Genomic DNA, 25,999 nt, shown 5'->3' on the forward strand with positions numbered 1-25,999 from the left:
GTACACCCCTTCTGCACAGACCGGGAACTGGCAGATGTTTACCACAACCAGAGAAACTATTTATTGCAATCTATTCACTGAATTACAGAACAAGAAGGAGAAGAAATTCTCAAAACTCCTGCCTGCAACAGAGAGCAAAAACACTTTGGATCCACCAAGCAACATCATCAATCTTTCCAGTTACAAGCTGAGCCCAGCAGAGGAATCAGTCCTCTCACGTGGACTATCTTTTTGCCCAGACAGACCCACACAAACCATACAACTTTGTGGAGACCTGGAGGCCTATTTTAGACGCCTAAGACTGAAAGAATTCTTCAACTACTCTGCTGAACAAAACGATGAACAAAGCACTGAACAGACACCATCACAGCAGCCTCAGCAGCCCCCACCCCCCCAACCCAGCAATACACAACCACCGTTACAAAACTCCAGGAAAAAGAATTCCACATGGACACCCCCCGAGGGCCGTAACTCCTCATTGGACTTTTACATTGAATGCTTCCGTAGACGTGCTCAGGCTGAGATAATTGACAAACAACAACACCTAAAGCAGAATCTCAGCCGTGGAGAAAGAGAGGCCATAAACAGCCTCCAAAATAATTCTGGCATCGTAATCAAGGAAGCTGACAAAGGCGGAGCAGTTGTCATCATGGACAAACAAAATTATATACAAGAAGCAGAAAGACAACTCTCCAACACAACATTCTATAAAATACTACCTTCTGACCCCACGGAGCAATACAAAAGGGAACTCAATAAAATATTAAAAACACTCCCCACGGACATACAAGAATGCATCCATATGGACACACCCCAGGAACCACGACCAGGAAGATTCTACCTACTACCCAAAATCCACAAACCAGGTAACCCAGGACGCCCAATTGTTTCAGGAAAATGCACCATCACAGTAGGAGTCTCGGGATACATGGACTCTATCCTCAGGCCCTATGCCACAAGCACACGCAGCTACTTACGGGACACCACTGACTTCCTCAGGAAAATACAGTCCATTGACAACCTACCAGATGACACCATCCTAGCAACCATGGATGTGGAGGCCCTGTACACCAATATCCCACATGCAGATGGACTGCAAGCCATACGGAATATTATCACGGACAAAACCACAGCACACCTCGCCACTGAACTTTGTCACTTCGTACTCACTCACAATTACTTCGAATTTGGTGACAACTTATATCTACAGGTGAATGGCACAGCCATGGGCACACGCATGGCACCACAATATGCTAACATATTCATGGCGGACTTGGAGCAACGCTTCCTCAGCTCCCATCCACTGGAACCACTACTATACTTAAGATTCCTGGATGACATCTTCATCATTTGGACCCATGGGAAGGAAGCCCTTGAGAGATTTCATCAGGACTTCAATAACTTTCACCCTACTATCAACCTAAGCCTGGACCACTCTACACAACAGGTACACTTCCTGGACACCACTGTACAACTACATAATGGACGAATAAATACCACCTTATATCGGAAACCAACAGACCGATACTCATATCTACATGCCTCCAGCTTCCACCCTAAACATACCACTCGGTCTATTGTCTACAGCCAAGCCTTACGTTACAACCGTATCTGCTCCGATGCTCTCGACCGAGACTCACACTTAAGAGATTTACAACAAGCATTTTTGAGACTACAGTACCCACCAAATGAAGTGAAGAAACAAATCAACAGGGCCAGACTAGTACCCAGAAACAGTCTGCTCCAGGACATACCTAAAGGAACTAACAACAGAACACCACTGGTTGTCACCTATAGCTCCCAGCTCAAACCCATCCAACGTATCATCAGGGAGCTACAACCCATCCTGGAAAATGATACCTCTCTCTCAGAAGTCCTGGGTGGAAGACCTTTCCTTGCCTACAGACAGCCCCCCAATCTTAAACGACTTCTCACTTACAATCATGAATTGGCCAGCAGGGCCACCAGCACAGGTACCAGGCCCTGCAACAGACCCAGATGCCAGCTCTGCCCCTATATCTACCCAGGGAATACAATTACAGGACCCAATGGCATCAACTACACTGTCTCTGGCTCTTACAGCTGCTCATCCTCCAATCTGATATATGCCCTCATGTGCCAACAATGTCCTTCTGCTCTGTACATTGGACAAACCAGCCAACCTCTACGCAAAAGAATAAATGGACACAAATCTGACATTAGAAATGGAAACGTCCAAAAACCAGTGGGAGAACACTTCAATCTACCAGGACATTCCACCAAAGACTTAAAAGTCGCTGTGGTTCAACAGAAACCCTTCAAAAACAAAATCCAACGGGAGGCTGCTGAATTGGAATTCATATGCAAATTTGACTCTGTCAAGCTGGGACTGAATAGAGACTATGAATGGTTATCACATTATCACAGGTAACAGATTTCCTTTACAGAGGCGTGGTCTGGGGGAGCCCAGAGACGCCTGGTGTGGGCTTTGTTTGTCAATTATCTCAGCCTGAGTGCCTGTGGGCTTTCGGGGACCACAGTTCTCTTTGTCAGATGCAGCTGGCAGGGAGAGCTGTGGTTATCGAGGGCTTATACTACATAGGAATTGTATACCTTCACTGCGGCAAACTGACTCCACACCAAAAGGAGATGTTTACATTTACAAGCAAAGGAATGTTTTGATTGCCTTCACACTAATTGCATTCTGTCTTCTTGTGATATATGTCCTGTTCTTTCCCCTCCCCTCCTCTTCTGTATTTGACCAGTTCGGATCAGGCATCTGATGAAGAGAACTTGATTCTCGAAAGCTTATGCTACAATAAAATAAAATTGGTTAGTCTTAAAGGTGCTACTGGACTCTTTTTGATTTTGCTACTACAGACTAACACGGCTAACTCCTCTGGATCTATGACCTTGGAGGAAAGGGGGGTGAACTTTGTGGCATTGCATCCCCATCGAGCTTCCTTCCCTCCCCAAATGCTGGCCTCCCCTCGCACCACCCCCTAAATGCCAGGGAATCCACCATACAAAGTTCTCCCCTCCTCCATTTGATCCTTGGAACAATCCTGTGAGGCAGTTGAGGATGAGCGGGGTGACTGGTCCAAGGTTCCCCTTGGCAGAGTAGTAACACCTTTAAGGCTAACCAACTTTATTGTAGCATAAGCTTTCAAGAACCACAGCTCTCTTTGTCAGATGCATCATCAGCTTTCAAGAACCACAGCTCTCTTCATCAGATGCATCGTCAGCTTTCGAGAACCACAGCTGATGATGCATCTGATGAAGAGAGCTGTGGTTCTCGAAAGCTTGTGCTACAATAAAGTTGGTTAGTTTTAAAGGTGCTACGGGAATCTTTACTATTTTGCAACTACAGACGAACACGGCTAACTCCTCTGGGTCTAGGACCTTGGCAGAGTGGGGATTTGAACCCAGGTCTCCAGCACTTTACTCACCCCCCATCCCCGCCTGCATATCCCCCCATACTTGCCTAAGCTCTGTTGGCTTCCTTGCTCTTGCCCCACTCTGGACAGGCTTTCCAGCTCAGCGCCCAGCCTGCCATGACTCTGCCCCCCCCCCGTGCCTTCCTGTGAATCCGCTCCAGCTGCCCTCTAACTCTGGCTCCGATACGCTTCAATTCACTAAGGTCTTGTCTGCTCACATCCCAAGCACGTGGCAATAGATTTTCAGGAGGCCTCAGCAACCATTTTGCTTGTGCAAAGACAGCCAGTTTCTGTTGCCGCCTGGCCAAAGCCAGACACGCAGGGCTCTCTACCTGTGCTGAATTCCTAACTGGTCCCCCATCCCCGATTCAGCAGCAGTCAGCAGCAAGTAACTGACTGGAAGTAGCAATTTCCTTTCCAATAAATATCTGAGCCGACCGTTAATTAAAACCCTCCGACGCTGATTTCATCAGTCCGGCTCAGCGCTCCGTGCCAACTGCTTATGCATTTTAATGGGTGGTGCGAGCCGTGCCGTCTTCATTCAAGGAGGCTGCCTGCATCCCCCCAAAGATTCTCGGACTGCAAAGCACAGAAGAGAAGAGGGGCACGTCTTGCAGTGTACTTCTGCTGAATGATGTACAGCAGCAGATTGGGACACTGCCGTGGCCCACAGCAAGCTGACCTGGGCATGCCCTGCAGTCCTGACAGCCTCGCTCAGGCCACTTAACTTGGGCCTGGCTGGCGGAGGTCTGGGAGGAGGTGGCAGGTGAGCTTATGCCTCTCCCTGCCGTCAGGCTCCAAGCTGAACAGCCCTAGCAGCATTGTGAATGCCGCTCCTAGCCTTTCAGGGCCCACCAGGACTTGTCCCAGGAGGCTAAAGGGCCAGTCTGCCCTGATGATGTAGTGGCAGCATTGACCCACGGGTCGGTTCTTTTCAAGAGGTGCCTTGGGGTGGGAGGGTCTGCTTTTGGAACCTGAGCAAAAACGAATGCCATCAACAGAGTCGTGGCCAAATTCCCAGGGAGCTATGCCTGATCAAGGCCCTGAGCACTGGCAGCCGTGCAAAGGATGCTCTGACTCAATCAACAGCAGGACAAATGGGGATAGATTTGCCCACTTGTTACCTTCAGCAGCACGAAGTCTGAGCCAAACGGCACTTAGGGAGTCCCTGGGACTCGTCTCGTCTCGCTCCTGAGTCATTGTAAGGTTCCCATCCACCCCTGAAAGGAGAATGAAGAGGGGCAGCGAAGCACACACGTCCATCTGGGGCTAAAAAGTGTTCAAATCTCAACAAGCAAGAACGATCTTCCCTTGCTAAAGGACCACAGGAAGCCAGCACTGGGGCTCCCGGATGGGCCTGAACCTTTTCAGCTCATGTCTGCCAGGTCTCTGAAGTGGAAGTCCTGCCCCTTCATCCCCAAGAGGTGATCACAAAAGCATAGAACAGTCTCTATACTGTTCAGAAAACCCTCTCCTCCATATAATGCCCTCCACCCTGGCTAACAATGGGCACCCTTGGCAGATCGGGAGAGAAAGATGAGGTCTGCAAGGAATGAATGAATTAATTAATTAACAACAACAACAACATTCGGTTTATATACTGCCCTTCAGGACAACTTAACACCCACTCAGAGCAGTTTATAAAATGTGTTGTTATTATTCCCACAACAACAACCACCCTGTGAGATGGGAGGGACTGAGAGAGCTCCAGAGAGCTGTGACTGACTCAAGGTCACCCAGCTGGCTTCAAGAAGAGGAGTGGGGAATCAAACCCGGCTCTCCAGATTAGAGTCCTGCCACTCTTAACCACTACACCAAACTGGCTGTAGCAGCAGCAGCAGATGGGAAAGGGGAATGACAGAGGAAATGGGAGATGAAAGGGGCTGGTGAGAGTCTGGCCAAGTTTGACTAGCTCCCCCCCCCCCAAAAGATACCCGGGTCTCTCATACCTCCTTCCTTTGTTACATCAAAATGCTTCGAAACTAAAGAAGCCACTTTCTTCTGATATACAAAAACAACCTTCCCCGGTTGCCTGCACCATAAAGGGCCAGGCAAGGGACTACTGACAAGCCCAGTCAGGAGAGGCAGAAAAGACCTAGGACCATGGCAGTGGCTCAAAAATGCAAAAAAACCTGGGGGGCATCTAAAGAGGCCTCTTCCCACTCTTAGCTGGGCCGAGGCCGCCCTTGATGCAACACCAGCCGCTTGTTTGGCAATGCCTTGACTTCCCACACATTCCATGGCCCCAGGACACTCGCTGAGGTCCTTGACGTATTTGGAAATTGCCGGTATGGCCTGAACGCCTCCCACGCTTTTGCCTGCAGGCTGGAGTTCCCGCTTTCGTTGATAAACCCCAGCCAGGTGGAGAAAAGGTACCTTTCTCTCTTGGAAGCATTTCAGACTAGCAGGGAGAAGTTCTGCTTTGAACCTTAAGTCACATGGAAGTCAAACTCTAGGCCTCCCTTTAGGGGCAGACCAGAACCTGAAACAGCCCAGACTTAAGCCGAGCCCCCCAAATGAGGGCAACCTTGCAGGGCTCCACTGGCGAGCAGCGACAGCCACCGGCTTGCTCATTGCCTCCCACTGCAGCACGCAGCAGATCCATAGCATGCTTTCATTCCGTATTTGGTGATGTGCTCAGACCACAATCCCTGCCTATCACACATATTATGTGTTATGTGTGTGTGTTTAGATAGAAGGTAACATGTGTTGGCCATCTAACGAAACCACTGCCTGTATCTGGAGTTGAGGAACACCTGCCCGTCAGCCATCCAGGGACTTCAGCCACAGAAGCGTCTCCAAGCGTTTCGTGGCGCACCAGCCTCCAGGGCTTAGAGCAGCAGGAAAGTGGAGCCGTCTGCACTGCCGCCCACGGAGGCAATTAGACAGAGATGCTTTCCTCACCAAAGGAAAGACGGGACCAAATACGCTGCCCTGGGAAGGCCCTCAGTGTGCGCAGCTCCGTTTCCTGAGCAAAGGGCTTTGTGAGGATTGCTATTTCTTGGTAATTGCGCTGCTCTTTGGGACGCTTTTCATCAGATAAATGCTCAGCTTAACTCTAAGCGAAATGGAAAGGAAGGCTTTGCTGAGCCCTCACGTGGCAATTTCTTTTTCGCATACATTTCAGGTGATGGGAAATGCCAGCCCAGAGAAAAGATTTTCCTGAGAATGCTCAAGATCGTTTCTTCTTTGATTCTTGTGTTCTCTCCGCTGCTCTTAATCTGAGCCTCTCTTGGGTTTCTGCAGATTGAAAAGGGGGCAATGAACGGCCCTGTTTTTTGCACAGTGGGCATGTGTGAGCTCCCCTGATCCTCCATTCCTTCATCTGCTGCAGCACGTCTGCTTGTTAAGGGCAGGGACCCTTGGTGGCTGAATGGAAGCATAAAGACTTTCAGCTCACAGAGGCAGAAGGAAGAGCATCGTCTCTAGTGCTCCGTGGTGAAGTCTTAAGTGTCTTTGAATCAAGGTTTTTGCCAAGGATCCTTCTTTGCAGGCCTCTTCTCCCACAAGTGCATGCAGGCTGAGGTACACTGGAGAACTCCTTGCCACTGGGCAGCAGATGGCACAATGTTTGCTTGCCTCCCCAGAGAAGTCATGTGGGCATTCTATGCCCCCTATAAAAGTATGGGATTTGGCATTATGTGAATAATGGAACATCCCAAGAACCTCACTTTTCATACTTAAAAAAAAAATCAAGTTTCTAGCCCTTGTGAATAGAAGATATGAATAATAGGCTTGAAAGAGGAGGAAATGGAGGAGAAAGGGGGTCTCATTTGAAAGAATGTTTTCCAGTTCCACACACAGCTAAGATGGGCTAGATCCGGCTCTGAAGGCGGGAGCTCTACGCAGCTGCCCAGGCCCTGCTGTTGTCTCTCACAGCCCAGGGTGGGTGACAGCAGTTTCTCTCACACACACACACCCATACACACAGGGTGTGATGGGTTAATGTTTGGTGGACATTAACAGACATTCCCTGGGAAGATTTTGCTGCTTCCCATGATTAGAAGAGAAAGGATAAATTATGCCCCAAACTACTCAACTCTTCACATATACACGAAGCTAACTCCAGAGGAGTTAGCCATGTTAGTCTGTAGTTGCTAAATAGTAAAGAGTCCAGTAATATCTTTAAGACTAACCAACTTTATTGTAGCATAAGCTTTCGAGAACCACAGCTCTCTTTGTCAGATGCATCGTCAGCTTTTGAGAACCACAGCTCTCTTTGACAGATGCATCTGACTGCAGCGACTCTCCAGGGTCTCAACAAGAGGTCTTTCCCATCTCCTTCATCTTGATCCTTTTAATTGGAGAGCCTGGGAGTGAACTTTGGAGGTTTTGCATATGAAAACAGATTCTCATCCACTGAGCCACAGTCTGCTCTAGATGATCTTTGTGCATTGGCAGTCGAGCATAAACGGCACGCACATTTTGAGTAGGCAGGCAGGAGCAGAAGAACAACATGGGGAGCTTCATGTTGCCGTTCGCTATTCTCTTGTTTTCCATGTCTAGCCTTCCAAGAACAAGATGTGTGTTGGACTCCATCCTGGGAAGAGTTCCCTGGAGCGGCTCACAGCTTCTGAGGCCCAAGCAGCTGCCTTTGGGCTGCACGCAGCTGCTCCGGACAGGCTGCTCTTCAGCTCCTTCCCACTCCCAGTGACCTAATCTGCACTTTTCGCCAAAAGGGTTTCAAAGAGAAAGGGATGGCGGATCCATTCCCCATTCCCCATTCCCTGGAAGCAGCGGAGGGATCAAAGACCACCAGGGAGCTGTGACTCTCGAAAGCTTATGCTACAGTAAAGGGGGTTCGTCTTAAAGGTGCTACTGGACTCTTTACTATTTTGCAGCTACAGACGACCATGGCTAACTCCTCTGGATCTATGTTCAAGATGAGTTGCTCTGATGTATGACCATGAGTTGAGTCGACCTGGTGTGTGTTGGGCGTTTTGCGTATTTCAGCCCTCGGAGAGCACGCCTGAGAAAGGCCTTTCCCACCAGACCACCTCAGCCAATCCAAGTGGCCAATACTGAGCTAAATGGACCAATGGTGTGACTCGGCATAAGGCAGTTCCGCTTGGTCTTTGGCCAGCAAGAAACAGATTCCCCCCCCCCCCCAAACACACACACTTTGCAGGGACGTTAATCTGCAAAAGGAAGTCCTCAAAAACACCCAGCTGGAGGGAGGCAGGATGTTGCCCAGAATCTTTCCCTTCATGCATGTCCAAATCCCCCAACGCCGTCACATTAAAGCAAGTACAACATGTTTGTGTTGAACAAGAAAACTCTTGTTTCCGCAATACCAAAGTGATGATGGAAAGTCACCCCGAGGAATCCGTAAATAGGAACAAGGAACAGATGTCATTTTAATGACAAAAAGGAGGTGAAGAAAACCCACAGCAGAAGCCAGCAAATGTCAGTCCTTCCTTCTTTTTCACCCTCTGTTCTCCGGCTGTCATTTTCTAGCTTCCCGGCATTACAATTTTTTTTTTTTACTTCTGCAGAGAAAAATCCCCTGCAACAAAATTGTGGTTCTCCCTTTTCAACCTCCCTTTCCTCTCCAGTGATATTACAGATCGCACAAAAGATCCAAAGCTGCAGCACAGGACTGGAACCAGGGGATCCCCACACTCCAATCACAGTTCAACCATGTAGTAAAGAGTCCAGGAGCACCTTTAAGACTAATCCACTTTATTGTAGCATAAGCTTTTGAGAACCACAGCTCTCTTCGTCAGAGGCATCTGTGCAGCAAGAAACAGATGCATCTGTGCATCTGACAAAGAGAGCTGTGGTTCTCGAAAGCTTATGCTACGATAAAGTGGGTTAGTCTTAAAGGTGCGACTGGACTCTTTACCATTTTGCAACTATAGACTAACACGGCTAACTCCTCTGAGTTCAACCATGAACTTCCAGGCTAAAGTGTTCTCGTTCCTCAGTTTCCCTGTTTGTAGAATGGGAATATTATTAAGGGTGTCATTCCCAGAGCTGACATTGAAAGGAATAAAGTCAATACACAGAAAATCCAACATGAAGTACGGAAGACGTGAGGCTGCAGACAGAATGCGCCTGTACAGTATGTGCCCATCAGAGCTAACTGAGGAGACAGGGAGATTCAGCCTAGCCTTTTCCCTGACACTCTCTTTTTTTAAACATAAAAAGATTTTTTATACAGCAGGCAATGTTGCCAGGGGCCCCCCCTCCCGTTATGGAGCCCACTCTGGACTATGCCAACTTCCTGCTTCGCCGTTTGAGGCTCTACCAAAGACTCTGTTAGGGGCAACATTGCCCATGCCTGCCTCCTGCCTCTCTGCTGTTACGGACCGTGTTACCTATGCCTGTTTCCTGCCTCCTTGGACGCCTACCTCACCTGGGCCCAGAGCCATACCACTAGCAGCTCAGTGCCAGCCGGAGGGACCCTCTGCAAGCCTGGCCAGGCACCCCCTGGTCAGTTCCCACAGGGAGCCCCTTGCAGGACGGTCACTGGGTCTTCCCTCACCACTAGGCAGCCTACTAGCTGGCCCTCGAGACGTGCCAAGGAAGAAGCCATGTTCCCAGGCAGCATAGAACCACCATGGACAGTTTGCTCTGAGGCTGCCATTTCGAGACCAGGCTCCTGTCACGTTCACGGAGCCTAGCCTCACCCTGATATGCATATCGCTGGAAGCCTCCCTGAGATGGAAGCTACGTGCTGGCTGTCCAGAAAACCTAATGGACACATTACCACCACCACATTCCAGAGCAGATGCCATCAAGACAACTCCAGCCTCCTGGCAGATTCAATCAACCCGCCCGGCACTCCCCTTCCCTCCTTTGTCCCCTCTTCCCGAGGTGTCACAATCATATATTCAGACCCTAAAGTGGCCCATTAGCGATAGTTACAGAACCATCAAGCTTTTGTTTCCCCTCCTGAGAACCACATGGAGGGCACTTGCCTCAGGGTACGTTTTGGGGTACTTAAGCAGGCTCTCCCTGCCATGAGGTGCGCGCCATTCCTCTCCCGACCCCCATCACTCCGCATATCTAGTGCAGGCATTAGATATTGCCCCATGTCACTGTTGCTTCTCGCTGTGATCAGGTAACGTATTGCCCCGCTTCTTCGATCTTGTGGGTTCCCTGCTCATGCAAACGGCCTGATTTTTCCACTCTTTATTTCTTAGCTCTTGTATGTTTCTTGCTTGTAGGCTTATGCAACACTTTAGTAAACACGTTTTGTACTGATTAGTCCTTGCCTCTTTATTGCTTGAGTAATCTGGAAGTACGGACTCTGATATACATTAGTTAAGATCCGCACTAATTTAAGCCGGACTGCGTGCTAATTTCCCCATAAAATAGCAGTTCTGGTAACAGCAACCGCCCACCTGCAGGCCAGAGCAATACAGTTGGGGACCCAGGCTTGATCTCTAAATTATCTGTCTGAAGAAAATGGCAGCCACAAGCGCAAACATTAATCTAAGTAGACACTTTTACATTCTTATGCAAGAACCAGGGAAACATATCTCAATAGCCCTCATAAAGAAAGTATCCGTCCCAACAGAAAAAGAATATTTTTGAGTGAAATTGCAAAATTAGTTCTTTAGCTCCTCCGTATTAATCAGCCAAACGTATTACCTGAGTGATGGAATTATTGCCATTTTAAAAAGGGAGAACTGAAGATGAGGGAAAAAATTACTTGCCACGGCCGTGCACCGAGCCCATGGCAAAGGTTAGACTTGAACCCAGATCACCTGTAGCCAAATCTTTGTTGCAGTGGTTTTCTCTGTTGAGAATGTATTTAAAACACATGGTACTTCTTGTTCCAAATGGGGCTGACGGGACGGGTGGGCTGCTTATCACAGGCATCTGCAGCATTATCCAAAAGCCCCCTCCTCCCCTTTTTCAGCATTTCAGTGATTACCATAGAAGGGCTCAAAAGGGTTCCACCCACGCAAGAAGCTTTGCCATCACTCTCCATCAGTGCCAGTGACATCATCACACGGCCAAATACGATGGGCTACATAGCGCTATGACACCCTGCTCTTCATTATCTGATCAGTGATTGCTTAGGATCCCCCATGTGACTCTTCCCAGGAAGAAGGCAAGAGAAAAATTGCAAGAAAAAATGGCACATAAGGAGCAGCACATTTTAGAAACAGTGGCTATAAATAAGACAGAGAAAAGATTAACAGTGTCTAATCCAAAAACTGAAATAGGTGAACATGTCAAACATTTGGCACAGCCCTAGTTTCAAAGGAATGTGAGCACAAAGCTCTGAGTTCTGTGGCTCTTTTCTTGGGACACAAGTGCTCAGAGGCAGACCTGGCACTAACAGATGCAGATGTGCACAGGATAGAGTTAATCTTCGGACAACAGAAGGGGTCAACAGAAGCAACATCTACGGTACTGAAAACCATCCAGCTTCCCCAAAGGCATCTGGTTACAGACTGCCGCTCCCAGAAATAGTGGAGAAAAGTGCTGTCAAGTCACATCCGACTTACGGTGACCCTGCAGGATCTTCTAGGCAAGAAATGTTCAGAGCTAGTTTGCCATTCCCCTGCCTCTGTGTAGCAACCCTGGAGTTCCTTGGGGGTCTCCCATCCAAGTACTAACCATGGCCAACCCTGCTTAGCTTCTGAGATCTGATGAGATCGGGCTGATGTGGGCCATCCAGTTCCAGCCCTCCCCAAAATACCCTCCCCCCAAATCAGACAAAAGCTTCAGCCAGGAGAGCGCTCCATGCCAAATGGACTTGCTATCTGCTGCTCAGGCTCAGTAGTACCTATGAGAATATCAAGCATCGAAGGGACGAAGTCAGACCAGAGGTCCACTTTGCCTACTAACAGCAGTTTCTCTTGGTGTAGCAGCACAGAGACATTTCTCTGTCCCCTCAGCTGCCTTGTAACTAGAGATGTCAAGGAGTGAATCTAAGATCTTCTGCACTCAACGCTCCTAATCTACAGTCCTCCCCATTGTTGCTCTAAGGGTTGTTGTGGCCTAAGGAGGTCTTCACGCAAGGCACTGCCAGCACCCTCCCCTTAAGCCAGAAGATACAGCGAGTGCAAACAGAGAGGAATCTCTTGTTGCCCTCTGATCTTTTGGGCTCTCTTGTTGCAATGTGCAGAACGAGATGAGTGGGATCATTGGGGCCAGGGCTTTCTTTCAGCTGGAAAACGGTGGAATGGCGCGGAAGGCGATCTAAACTCCCCTCTGTCTGGAGATCAGGGGGCAGGGCCACCAGCCATGTGACCATTTTCGCCGAGGGTGATTTGAAGTTTTAAAAACTCCCCCCTTGTTCCAGCTGACCCAAAGTGACGTCACTGGTCCTGAAAGCACCACGTCCCACCAAGAGTTGCCCCCTGTGCTGGCAACCCACTGAGTTCCACCACCTCTTTTCCTAGAAAAAAAGCCCTGATTGGGGCTAAGAGCCTTCGCTCTGGCACGTGCCACTCTCTGGAGTGGGATGTGCCTAGTTAGTCCAAGCGTTGCCTTGATATTTGTGGTCCACGTGTGGAGAGCCAGGATGCTTCTGCTCAGACTCTCACCCAGCTCTTACGTGGCTGCCAATAGCAAAGTCCGTCTGCCCCCGAGTTGCGTGGAAGAGAGAGGGAAAACCCATTTACCTGCTGCGTGGATGTTCCAGGTTCTGAATCCATCCCTTAAAGAAGTTGATTCTGTGAAAATTAATAACCATTCAGAGCCAATGCAGCTTTTTAAAAAATCAGAAGTTCATAAAATGGCACGTGAAGTTGGCGTGCATAGTCTGGAGTCCAGAGGCTTTGGTGGTTATCTTGGTGGCTGATCAAGTAGTCCCTTCTGAAAGAGAGAGAAATGAAGAATGGAAGGACTTCTCTTGATGATTTCAGAGAGTCTGATAAAAAGCCCGTTCCGCTATTATCAGGGTGAGGAAGTGATTCTCAAGAGATAGGAAGTCGTGGTTGGCTCTTTCTGTCATTAACATACAAAAGCTTGTCTTGCAAGTTCAGCCCCATCATCACAATGAAGGGCTCTTGCATGTTCAAACCATGACACCAGCAAAGAGGTGGTGCTAGTAGGCATTTCTGCTGCCAGAGTGCTCGAGAGCCAAAGCCTCAACCCCGTGGCTGCCTCAGATGTACCAGCCATTCCTGTGCGTTGTCCAGCTTTCCCATGCTCTCCCAACTGGCTATGTAGTCTCGTCTTCTGATTGGCTGGTGAGAGACGGGCATGGCATTAACTTGGCCAGGTTATGTGAGCCCTGGTTGGGTACATTCTGTTGGCCAACAATTCTTGGGCTTCTTCCCTTACCCATTCATTGCCCATGGCTTACAGAGATGTTAGCCCAGCTTCCTCTCTTTCCCCACCTACCAAACCTGCTGAATCCTCCCTAAAACTGATCACGGACCCTGTAGATCCAGCCCAGCTGCCAGATCCCTAACAGGATCCAGATATCACTCATATTACATAGCCTGTGCTTTTTGTACAGCCTCAATGTTTCATCAACGACTTAGTGATATTAACTGATTAAAAATCTTGCAATCGACTATACGCCACCTAACGAATGGGCTGGCAGACCTTTTCCCTTTACATTTCACTTTCAAAACAAGTGTGTCCAACTTCTTGGGAGAGGCCTGCCCGTCTCTCGCACACAGCAGGGAACAGGACACATGTATGGCTATCACTGAAGTGCAAAGTATGTTTTCCCCCATTATATTAATATTCAGTTGTGTACAGTTTTAAATCAATTAATACATCTACTGAAACTCCTGCACTTATCAGAAGAGAAAAGAAAATGGTTGAATGATCCGTTCACAGTGATGGAAATAGTAGAGGCAAGACAGAAACAAAACAGTGGAAAAACCCCTGGCCCAGATGGACTTCCAGCAGAATACTATAAAGCTCTAGAAGATGTTCTTACTGTACCATACAAAAAGATGATTGCTACAGTGCTATCCGTACCTGAATCATGGACAGAGGCAACGGTCTCTTTAATACATAAAGAAGGAACAGATGCGAAGGAGATCAAGAACTATAGAGCCACCTCCCTGCATAACTGTGACTATATCAACTCAGAGCGCTCATAAGCTTCTGCCTATGCGTCCCACACACAGGTTGTCCCATCTACACCTACAGGCAGGAACCAAGGGCATTCTTCATTCTCTGCTTCCCAGAAAGGAGGAGCTGCTGTGGAGAACTTAGCATGTAAGAGTCCTCCAGGAATAGATATTTGCCACCCACATTCACGTGTGGTGGTATTGCTCAGTCAAGCAGACGGATATGGCTTTTTCAGAATCTCTTCTCTATCTGGTGACCAGTGAACACACATCAGTCTTGCTCATACTTAATCAACCATCGGTCCATCTGCACCACTATTGTCTACTCAGCGGCTCTACGGGGTCTCACGTAAGGCGATCTTTAACTTCATCTAATACCTGTTCTTTTATCTGGAGATGACGGGGATTGAATTTGGAACCTTCTGCATATCAAACAGATTCTTTACCACTGAGCCACAGACCCTCCCCAAGCAGCATTGACTAGTGGTTAGTGTTTGTTTGTTTGTTTATTATTTTTATTTATGTCATTTATAGTCCGCCCTTCTCACTGAGACTCAAAGCTGCCTCACACTGGGATTATTACAGTCAGTGTCAAGGACATTTCCATAAGCAATGCCATAGGGTAAATAAATGCAAGACACAGCATTAGCAAGGATCCAATACAGAGCTGAAGAAATGCTGAAACAGAGCATAAGAAAGTCTAGGAATGACATTAGACAACATGAAGCACAGGTAGTATATAGGAGTACTGTATATTTAAAGCAACAGATAATATGTAAGGCAACATAGTGCCTTACATTCAATAAAAATAAATAAATAAATAGTGGTGAAGTCTATGGTCCTTAACTCATTAGCAAAGCATCTGAAATCGCCTCCCTGCTATACAAGAGTGTTGCATTGAGGGAAAGCATAATTGTTAGTGGAACAGACCAATGGGATCCGTCATATACTAGATATGCTTTTTATATGCATTCTCCCACCCCTAGCAGGTATTTCCCTCTAGCACCCCAGTGACTGGCAAGAGAATTAAATAAAAACATTGCCATAGAATTCTCAGCAATTCCTAGAGAGGACTAACATCACTTCCAGGGAAAACTTCAGGCCTTGCTTGCTCCTAGTTTTCCTCCCGGCTACATTTCCCAGGCATCTTCCAAGCCTCGGGATTGGACTAGGGGAACTGGAGGGAAAAGCAGGAATCAATCGCTGGTGAGGAGGTCCAATACAGTGGCCACACACCTGGTGAGATCTGGAGATTTCCTGGAATTACAGCTGATCTCCAGACTACAGGGATCAGTTCCCCTGGAGAAAATGGCTGCCTTGGAAGGTGGACTCTACGGCATTACAGCCAACTGAAGTCCCTCCCTTCCCCAAACCCTGCCGTCTCCAGGCTCTGCCTCCCCAAATCTCCAGGAATTTCCCAACCAGGAGCTGGCAACTCTAGCAAGCCCAGATACCTCCTGGTTTTCATTCAAAGGTCTGCCCTGGCTGCCAAGCTTGTTTCTGGGCACAATTCTAACTGCTGTTTTTTCCTCTAAAACTCTACATGGCCGTGGAGGACAGCGAACCTTTGCCTGTGTGGATCTGCCCACTGGCTCATGCTGCCCTCTCAGGCCCTACTTTGACAGAAGCACGTGGGGGAGCACCAGAAACAGGGCCTGTGCTGGGGGGTGGCACCGAGGAGGTGTTCAAGTTGGGATCCTGCTCTTCCTCCAAGCAGCCCAGGACAATAGACCCAGCTCTTCCCCATTTTATCCCCAGTAACCCTGTAAGGTAGGTTAGGCTGGGGAAGGGTGACTGGCCCAAGGCCATCCAGTGAGCTTCATCAGGACACAGCAGGGATTCAGGCCCAACAATGACAACCTCCTAAGCCCATTAACTTGAAGGGACTCACAAGGGTGTAGCTCTACTTAGGAATATAATGTAAGGGAGTGAGCCTAAGCAGGTATGCTCATACGTTAGTCCCGTGTTATTCAGTGGGGATTACTCCCAAGAAAGAGTCCGTAGGATTGCAGCGATAACCTCCCAGATCCTCGGCCAAGAAGCGGCATGGGCTTCCTTCATGTTCGCTTGGCACCAAATCCGCTCCTCTTGGGATGTCAGGCAAAGACGCTGTATTTTCACAAGCTTTTAAGTAACCTGTTCCCTTCCCTCTGGGGAAGTTTTTCAGTATTTATGCTCCTGGATGTTTTGGGGGGGAGTGTGTGATTTTTAAAAAAAATCTGATGTTGTTTTAATTGTTCCATCCGCTCATTTCAAACGTCTTTGCTTTTATGATGCCGTTCTAAGTGTGCGCGTGTGTCTGTGTACTATATATAGTTATATAATGTGAAGTTTTTCTATTATTTTAGCATTTTTGTATCGTTGCTGTAAGCTGCTTCAGATGTATTTATAGAGACAGTGTGGGACAGAACTGTTTCAAAAAAAGCACCACGGAGGAGAATATGCCCGAGGGCTGCTGTTTTTCTGTTCTAAAAGGGTGGAAGGATTACTGCTTTTCTCACTGAGACTGCAAGAGGTTTATGAAGGTTTCTAGGAAAATATGATGGGAAAAATCTCTTCTAGAGAATGAAGGCGTTGGAAGCTTTGCTGACATCTTTCTAAAAAGTTCCCCATCAGTTGTTGTTCTCCTTCCCCTTTTATCTGCATTGTGTGCATGTATAACTCAGATGTGGCAAGAGCAGATTATGACTGTGATACGGGCAATGCCCCCTCCCTTTTATTTACTGTCAGCAAAAGTGTACATCCTTAAAGACCCAAAGGAAATCAGCTGAGTTCAGTTAAGAATGTGCACAAAGACAAAAACAACTCCCTCTAGGACAACAAATTAAGGGGGCAACGTTTGGCTCAGCAAAGTGAGGCCCTTCGTTCGCCTCCATCATTCAGCCTTTGTTTGAGTGCTGAGACACCAGAATGGAATTTGGTACATACATTCAGGGCACAATTCCACCTTTCATGGCCAGAGGACAACACAACTTCTGTATCTTTGGTCAAAGGGGAGAGGAAATGCCAAAGACTGGTGGGAGATGTTTGCTGTGTATTTTATTCTGGCACATGCGGGGAATCCACAAGGTCTTTAAAACATAACAACGACATTCGATTTACATACCGCCCTTCAGGACAACTTAATGCCCACTCATAGCGGTTTACAAAGCATGTCATTATTATCCCCACAACAACAATCACCCTGTGAGGTGGGTGGGGCGGGGAGAGCTCTGAGAGAGCTGGGACTGACCCAAGGTCACCCAGTTGGCTTCAAGTAGAGGTGTGGGGAATCAAACCCAGTTCTCCAGATTAGAGTCCCACCACTCTTAACCACTACACCAACTGACTCTCGGGGGGGGATCTTATTTTCCCCTCCCCAACTATTTTCTCTTTCCATATCCTGATAGAATTGTCAGCTCCAGGTTGGGAAATTCCTGAATATTTGGGCAGGAGGGTTTGGGGAAGGAGGAATCTCAGTGGGGTATTATTATACCCTCCAAAGCAGCCATTTTTTCAGGGCAACTTATCTCTGTAGTCCAGAGATCAGTTGTAATTCTGGGAGATCTCCAGGTCCCAGCTGGAGGTTGGCAATCATAATTGAGAAAGCTGTTGACCACTCTGTAATGTGATCTCTCTCTCCTGGACGTGGTGGTATCACAGGAAAACATGGGGGCCGCATTTATGACACAGTTCTCCATTTCATAATCTAAACTCCTACAATTTCTAATCTGTAAGACTAACAAAATTTGTGGTAGGGTATGAGCTTTCATAAGCCACAGCTCATAGGTATCTGAAGTGAGCTGTGGCTCACGAAAGCTCATAACCCACCACAAATTGTGTTAGTCTTCTAGGTGCTACTGGGCTCTTGTTCTTTTCTACAGCTACAGACAGACCAACACGGCTACGCATCTGGATCTAATTCCTAAACTGTTTTTAAGGAGGAGGAAGAAAAGATGCAAACTCCATGCAAGCAAACAACCCCTTTCGGGCTGTCCATATGAAAGGACCAGCTAGATCTTAACTGCTGTGCCTGAGCCAATCGCTAGGGGAGGGCAAAGCACCTGCTTGGTGGAAATATGGCCTTTGTGAACCTTGCATGATGCAACTTCACGTATCCAAGATTCCCCTTGACTGGACATCCTGTTGTGAAACGGGTATGTCTGGACTGGCTGAAAAGATTAGCCTGCCAAGACCGGGAAGGAAATGCACCGCCCTGAGGCTTTTCCTGCTGGTCCCAGGTGGGTCAATGCTAGCAGTAGACAACCTTTGCCTCTCCTTGCAAGCCCCTCTCTAATGAAGGCCGAGCCCCCGTATGCATCCCCAGGGGCATGCAGTCTTCTTAACAGGGCCTGAGTCCTCTTCATCACAGTGGCTGAATTAGTAACCAGAGCAGAATCCTCCCCTCTGGACTCTCTGCTGCAGGCCGAGTGTCCTTCCCTTCTCGCTGAGCTGTGTCAGGGACAACTCTTAAGTCATTACACCCGATTTCCATCATCTGCCAGAGCAGGAATGTGAAGGAGGAGGGAACCTAAAGTGTGATTAAAGCTGCCCAGGGAGAAGTGCGGCCTTAGCGTGATGCACAGCCAGAAAACCGGAAACGCAAAGCCAAGCAGCCTGCAGGAGAGGGGAAAGATAATGGCTTTCTTGGCAGGGACCGGCAGTTGGGGAGATGAAAACAGGGAAGATTCACACCGGCGGGCCCTAGCAACAGGCATTTTATGCTCCACAAGGGAAGGCTGTGCCCCCAGCGACAGGAACGGCTGCAGACATCTGTGGCTTTGCGGGGCAGTGGCCCCTATCTCACCTCCCTTCCTCTGCTTGCATCCGGTTCTGAAGCTCCTTTGTGCTTCTCTTTTCTTGCATTGCATTTAGCTCTATCAACACCTCTGGGATTAAAAGGGGCAAAATATCTGCTGCCCTGCTCTCCACACCGGGAAATGTGATACCCCCTCTTGGGCAGTGATGATGAAGAGGCCTTGGGGGCAATTCCCCTTTTTCAGAGGGATGTGGGAGAGGGAAGCCCTCTTGCACCCTCCTTCCTTGGCTGCTACCAGGTGTTCTCATGACTGGAAGATGGTCCGAGTGTTAGCGGTGGGTGCCCAGCCAGGGCCAGTCCACCAAGCAGGGCTGGATGAGTGCCATGAGCCCTCAGAAAGCAGAGTGTGGCAGCAGGCACAGAAGGCAACTTGCCAAGAATCTGAGCTGCCCTATTGTTGAAAGGCACGTTTCTATCCCTCGTGGTTATGAAGAAACGTTTGACAGCGTGCAGGCAATTCCCCGGTAGCTGGAAGGGTGGCTGAGTGAAAAAAGGGGTGGAGCTTTCCCTTTCATCCTTCCTATAATGTTTGGAATAAATTATATAACATAGTACGCCCAATGTCGGCTGGATTGGACTCTGAGATCCTCTAGTTTGGTCCTGTCCTACAATTCAGCCCAGCTCAAGAATCAGGTAACTGCAACGACCTTTTGAAAATCCAGTTGAGCTCATAAAGGGGGGGGGGGGGGGAACTGCTGCCAGGCTGGTATCTGCACTGGCAGCTGAGGAGGGCACACCCCTGCCAAGCGTCTCTTGCAGTGCACAAAGACCCAGAAGTTGAGCACCAATGAAAAAGGTGCTAGCGTGGCTAAGAATTTGAAGCGCAGTTCGAGGGAAAGGAGACCCACATCTTCAGCCGGCGCAAACAGATGTGAGTGCAAGAATGCTGACCCATCAGTTTAGTAGGAAGAGGCTACATTTGAGCAGCAAGTAGATTTCTCTCTCACACCTCTCCCCAAATTCTTCTCTGCAAACTCCAGGGCAGGTATGCTCTGTGGGAGAGATGCAATTGGGGGAAGGGGGCTGGGCTAGATGCCCTCCAGTGCCTGCCCCGGAGGCCTCCCTTTGGAGGTTTGGCGCTGGCTAATCCTACAGGAAGGGAGCGAGCCACCCACCGCTTTGTAATCCAACCCTTTCACCAAGGAGTTCAAGGCCGCTACACCTCTCCTCCATTTTACCCTCTTAAGTTACGCTGAAAGAGAGTGAACGGCCCAGGATTGTCCAAAGACCCACTTCATGGCACAATGAAGATCTGAATGCAGATCTCCCCAAGTTCGCTCAGCTTTGTCATCTTGACCCTTCTCAGGTTATGAAGGCTTCTGGGACAATCCCCCCTTCCCCACAATGCAAAGGTCTCTGGTCAGCAGTGGGCCCTCTGCCGAGATACAGGCCTCGGGAAATGCCCCACCATGCCAGTCCCTGATGCCCGCCCTGACTCTCTGGAGGTGCATATAGTTGATATCCAACCTCTGCACTTGGATCTTTTCAGCTGCAATTAGCACTCGTGTCAGAGAGCTGGCTAGCAAGAGCAGTTACGGAATGTTAGCAATAACTTCATTCATTCGTCTGTTCGTTCATTCAACCAGCCCAGAACAAAAACCAAGCTCGGATTGTGGTGCCCCTTTTGGCTTCCGATGCTTTAAACCTCAAATTCTGAAATTAACTTCTGAGATCAAACTGCGACATTTGAAAACTTGCTCCCAATCACCTAACGAAGTGGCCATGGCAGGTTAGACTCAGCGACGCTTGAGTCAGAGTAGCTAAGGTCTGCTGCCACACCTCAGGTTCTGCAACAGCAGAGGTTTGCACGGGGGAGAAATTACCTGGACGTTCACTGTGCAGCTTTTCTCTTTGCCTTTTCTGCCTGGTGACTCCTCCTTTTCCATAAGAAGCAGCTGTGTAGGACTCCCCGAGTGCCTGCAGCCCAGAGGATGGAGGGAATAGCTTCAGGTGGTTTTAAAGATCTTGCATTATAACCCAAGCCCAGCCGACACCGTCAAAAGCCCTGTGGGTCGCCTCTCCTTCTCCCATTCCCTTCCTTCTGGGCGAGAAGAAGCTCTCCTGACATGTGCACGCAGAGACAGCATGTGTATTTCATGTACTTTGCAAGACGGAGGAGGAGAAGGCAAAGAGAGAGAAAAAAAACAAGCCACACCAGAATCTCAGGCTGAGAACTTTGGCAGAGCTCCCGCCTTGTAAATCAACAGCTGGGAGAAAGGGTGTAACCTGGTGACCTAGGCAATCTGGCTTTGGCGCTCAAACGCCAGGCACGGTGATCAGCGGTTGCTTCATGAAGGGAAAAGGGGAGCGGAGGCCAGGCCTTGGAACGCAGCGCTGGGAATTGCGCTGGAGGCTACCTTCGGAAAATCACAGCAACGGAGGAACTTTGCAAAGAGCTCTGCCCCTTTTTCCCTGAGAGAATGGCAGTCTCTCCCCTTCAGCGCCACGGAAGAAGCAGTAGGAAAGGGAGAGGGCTGTGAAAAGTGGCTCTGGGTGCAATAAGATCCCAGGTCTCACAGAATTAAGCTTTCCGGGGAGCTTCGTCTGGCCACCTCCAACAGCGAGCTTTGGGGTCTACAGAGGGCCGCAGAGTAGATGCTCGGGTCAGACTGGACCCCCAGAGTAGGGCTGGTATCAAGGCCAAGCTACAAGTGACGCCTTACACAGGTTGGACACTTGTCAGCTTCCCTCAAGTTTTGATGGGAAATGTAGGCGTCCCAGTCTTGCAGCTTGGCTCTCCATTACAGCTGCATGGTGGGACATCAGCCAAGGCCCACAACTGGACAGAAAGGCCATCGCATCACCAAATCAACGGCAGCTTCAGAGGATGGACTTGGGGTTTCTAAATCTCGGCCGGGAAATTCCTGGAGCTTTGGGGAACGATGCCTGAGGGTTGGGGGAGGGAAGGGAGCTGAGCACAGACGTGATGCCATAGACAGAGTCTCCCTTCTGAAGCTGCCATTTTCTCTAGGGGAACAGATCTCTGCAGTCTGGAGATTAGTTCCAGAGTAGTTAGCCATATTAGTTTGTGGTTGCAAAATAGTAAAGAGTCCAGCAGCACCTTTAAGACTAACCAACTTTATTGTAGCATAAGCTTTCAAGAACCACAGCTCTCTTCGTCAGATGCATTGTCAGATGCATCTGATGAAGAGCGCTGTGGTTCTCGAAAGCTTATGCTACAGATGCATCTGACTAAAAGAGTGTCAGAGTGTCAGTTTGCTAGTCAGTTCTCAAGCCAAAACTACACCATGTTCTCGTGTTATAATCTATAGTTGTTTAGTTCTCTCCCTCCAGGCCCAGGTGCTGCCCAGGCCGCCTATATCCATGGGACCGAAGAATTCTTATCAGCCCATTCCGGCCGACCTTGACGTCCTCGCCTTCCCAGGCCTTCTAGACAGGACTAAGGGGGGAGGCTGGGAAGGGGTGTTTGAAGTGTTGTTACTTTCATTTTGTGTGTCATTCTCAACAAAGCTTTTGTTCAGCCAAGGCTTTCCTAGTCCTTGGAATATGGGTACCTGTATCCCGAGCATTGTCTTTCAATAAACCTTTTGGAATCAAGAAACTTTGTGCTTCTTGCAGAAGGGGGGAGATGAACTCTAGATAACTGGGATTCCATAGTCTGATAAAGAGCTGCGGTTCTCGAAAGCTTATGCTACAGATGCATCTGACAAAGAGAGCTGTGGTTCTTGAAAGCTAGTTAGTCTACAATAAAGTTGGTTAGTCTTAAAGATGCTACTGGACTCTACTATTTGGAGATTAGTTGCAATTCAGGAAGATCTCCAGGACCCACCTGGAGGATGGCAACCATAGGCGGACTCTATGGCATCCTTTTCCCACTGAGCTCCCTCCCTTTCCCAAACTCCACCCTCCCCAGGCACCGCCCCCAAATTTCCAGGAATTTCCCAAGCCAAAGTTGGCAACCTAAAGCACAGGGCTGGGGTGTGCAGCGTGGGAGCAGCCCCAGGAAACTGATGAGCGCTGGCCGGGGAAACAAGGGCTTGTGAAACTCTCTTTCATCTGCATTTGCCTATCAATATTTATTTGGGGTGGGGTGTTTGTAGCAGTCCTTAAAATCTGCAGAGTGGCTTTCCTTACACTCACCAGTCCTGCTAGGCCAGTCATACCACCCGGAGCCACTCACAGAGGCCCCACCGTCTCCCTCTGCTGCATGGTCTGTTGCGTGGCTTTAATGATGTTCATCGAGGCAGAAGTCTTGTGAGCCACAGACCACGCTGTCAGCCGCTGGAATTGTCATGTTCAGTAGTCGACACTACCAAGGAAGTCAAACAATCGCCTTGGGGGACAAAGCAAAGGGTTGTATGTCTTTGGCATGCAGAGGAGCAGCTGGACTGTTTCTAACTACCGCCATTCTGTGTGTAGAACAATTGGTGTTCATGAGGACTAGCCACATAATAATATAATAATAATATTCGATTTATATACCGCCCTTCAGGACAACTTAATGCCCACTCAGTGGTTTACAAAGTATGTCATTATTATCCCCACAACAAAACATGCTGTGCGGTGGGTGGGGCTGAGAGAGCTCCAAAAGAGCTGTGACTGGCCCAAGGTCACCCAGCTGGCTTCAAGCGGAGGAGTGGGGAATCAAACCCAGCTCTCCAGATTAGAGTCCCACGCTCGTAACCACTACACCAAACAGACTCTGTGATCAGCTCATATGATCAGCGGCACCTTTTGGGATTGCTGAGAGCTAGATACGTCTTTGTTGGCTGGCCCTTACATTAGCACGCTTTGTTGGCTGAAGGCATCTGGTACTTGTAACAGAGAGGTTTTTAATTCTCAGAAAAGAAAATCCAGAACCTGGCAGTTGGGGTCAACTAACTGGGCCTCGCTCTCTCTCTCTCTCTCTCTCTCTCACACACACACACAGGCCACAGCAACAACACTTCGACTATTAAGCTGCTGTTTCACAATTCCTTGGGCTTTTGTGACTTGAGCAGGCACCGAATGAAGTCATGTTCCAGGCTGTTGGCATTCCACAATCCCAGAAAGTGTGTGGGTGACACAGCTGCTGTCGTCTCCAACAATAAGGGAATGAAACTTCTGCACCTGGCAGGGTGGCCCTTGCCTCCTCACTAACCACCTGGCCTCTTTGCAAGATAAGTGCCTAGGAGCGAACTGATTTGATCTTTAAGACTAACCAACTTTATTGTCGCGTAAGCTTTCAAGAACCACAGCTCTCTTCGTCAGATGCAGATGTGGTTCTCGAAAGCTTATGCTACAACAAAGTTGGTTAGCCTTAAAGGTGCTACTGGACTCTTTACAATTTTGCAACTACAGACTAACACAGCTAGCTCCTCTGGATCTCTGCTGTGATCTGCGTTACAGACAGAGAATCGTGGAGATCCTTTCTGAACCCAAAAAGGGGCAGGGGGCACATTAAAATAACTTCCATAACTATCATTGATGTATCTGTTGCATCTGCCATCACCTCTTTTGCAGCAACTTGGGAGGGACAGGTTCCACCAGAAAGTTAAAAGAAAGAAAAATTACGGAGCACTTCACGTCCAACATTTCCCCCTTCTTCCAAGCCCAATTCCCACTGTTTCCCCCCTGCCTCAGAGTCAGGGGTCCGTCAGTGCCTTGCTGAAATCCACCACCTTTACCCCGACCTCCACTCTCACCTCAGCCCTATTTGCATGCCACAAAGGCCAAGAGCTCCTCAAGCTGTGGAAAGGGGCAAAGACTGCCACCCTAGACAGACCTAGACGCAAAGGGTCAAAAATGGATGTTGGTTACAGGTGGCAAATGGCAGCCAGCTTAGCCACGCCAGATCCGTCTCCATCATTTGGTGGCTCTTTGCTTAGAACACTAGAAATAATAATGCAGTCTGCAAAATTTCCATTACTTCCTGATGAAAAATTTGGGTTAATAGGCTCAGAACTTTGATTTTATTTTTACTGTGAAATATACAGCTCTGGTTACCAGGCATCTATAGATTTGCTCCTGTGGCATACGGGCCCCGATAAAGCTAAACTAAGGCCTGGACTACACACGTAGCTAAAGGAGATGGTAGAATGGGGTGTACTGCTTGAATCTACGGGGGAGGTGGTGTCTCTTTTGAATGTTCCCTCATGTAAAGACTCCCTCCCTGCAGATAGAAAGTTAGCACATCTGGGAGGAAAGGCAGGCTCAGCCCACTGCCTACTCTGGAGAGACTTTTTAAAAACTGACTGGACATTTTTAACATAAGAATTGTGATCCTCCATCTGTAGCCTGTAGCGCTTTCCATTCTGCCCATCAGCATCCCACCATCTCATAGGTTTGCCAGCTCCAAGTCGAGAAATTCCTGGAGATCGGGGCGGGGGGGGGGCGTGAAACCTGAAGAAAGTGGGGTTTGGGGAGGGAAAGGACCTCAGCATGGCATAATTCCATAGAGCCCACCCTCCAAAAGTAGCCATTTTCTCCAGGTGAACTGATCTCTGTGGCCTGGAGACCAGTTGTAATTCCAGGAGATCTCCAGCCACTACCTGGAGGCTGGCAACCTCCTACCATCTCACCCTAGATCTATTCCTTACACACAGAAGAATGAGGAAGTAGAATGGAAGAGAGAGACCTCTTCAGATGATAAGCAGGGGGTCATGTTTGGAAAGCCCCCTTATGCTAAAAACTCCCTGCATACAGAAAACCAACGTAACAAAGAGAGGGGAGCGGAATGTTTCTCCCTGCTATACCAGAGGTCTGTTTGTAAAGGATTATCCCCAGCTGCTACCCACTAATGGCAGTCTTCAGTGGTGCAGACCGTCTGACAACCTCAGGGCTGTGCC

The 25,999-nt window shown here is 48.7% G+C and overlaps 1 protein-coding gene across 1 annotated transcript in view; it reads right to left on the reverse strand.

The window, feature by feature from the left end:
• Positions 1-21,301, reverse strand: part of CMKLR1 (chemerin chemokine-like receptor 1) — a 34,104-nt gene extending 12,803 nt beyond the window's left edge. Inside the window, exons 1-2 of the mRNA XM_054996584.1 lie at positions 21,035-21,301; positions 13,004-13,196 (exon numbers count right to left, since the gene is read on the reverse strand). Of these exons, the coding sequence (XP_054852559.1) occupies positions 13,004-13,036 (33 nt within the window). The 5' untranslated portion in view covers positions 13,037-13,196; positions 21,035-21,301. The remainder of the gene's footprint in view (positions 1-13,003; positions 13,197-21,034) is intronic.
• Positions 21,302-25,999: the final 4,698 nt, after the last annotated feature.

Source organism: Eublepharis macularius, chromosome 13 (assembly GCF_028583425.1).
Source record: "Eublepharis macularius isolate TG4126 chromosome 13, MPM_Emac_v1.0, whole genome shotgun sequence".
NCBI lineage: Eukaryota > Metazoa > Chordata > Lepidosauria > Squamata > Eublepharidae > Eublepharis > Eublepharis macularius.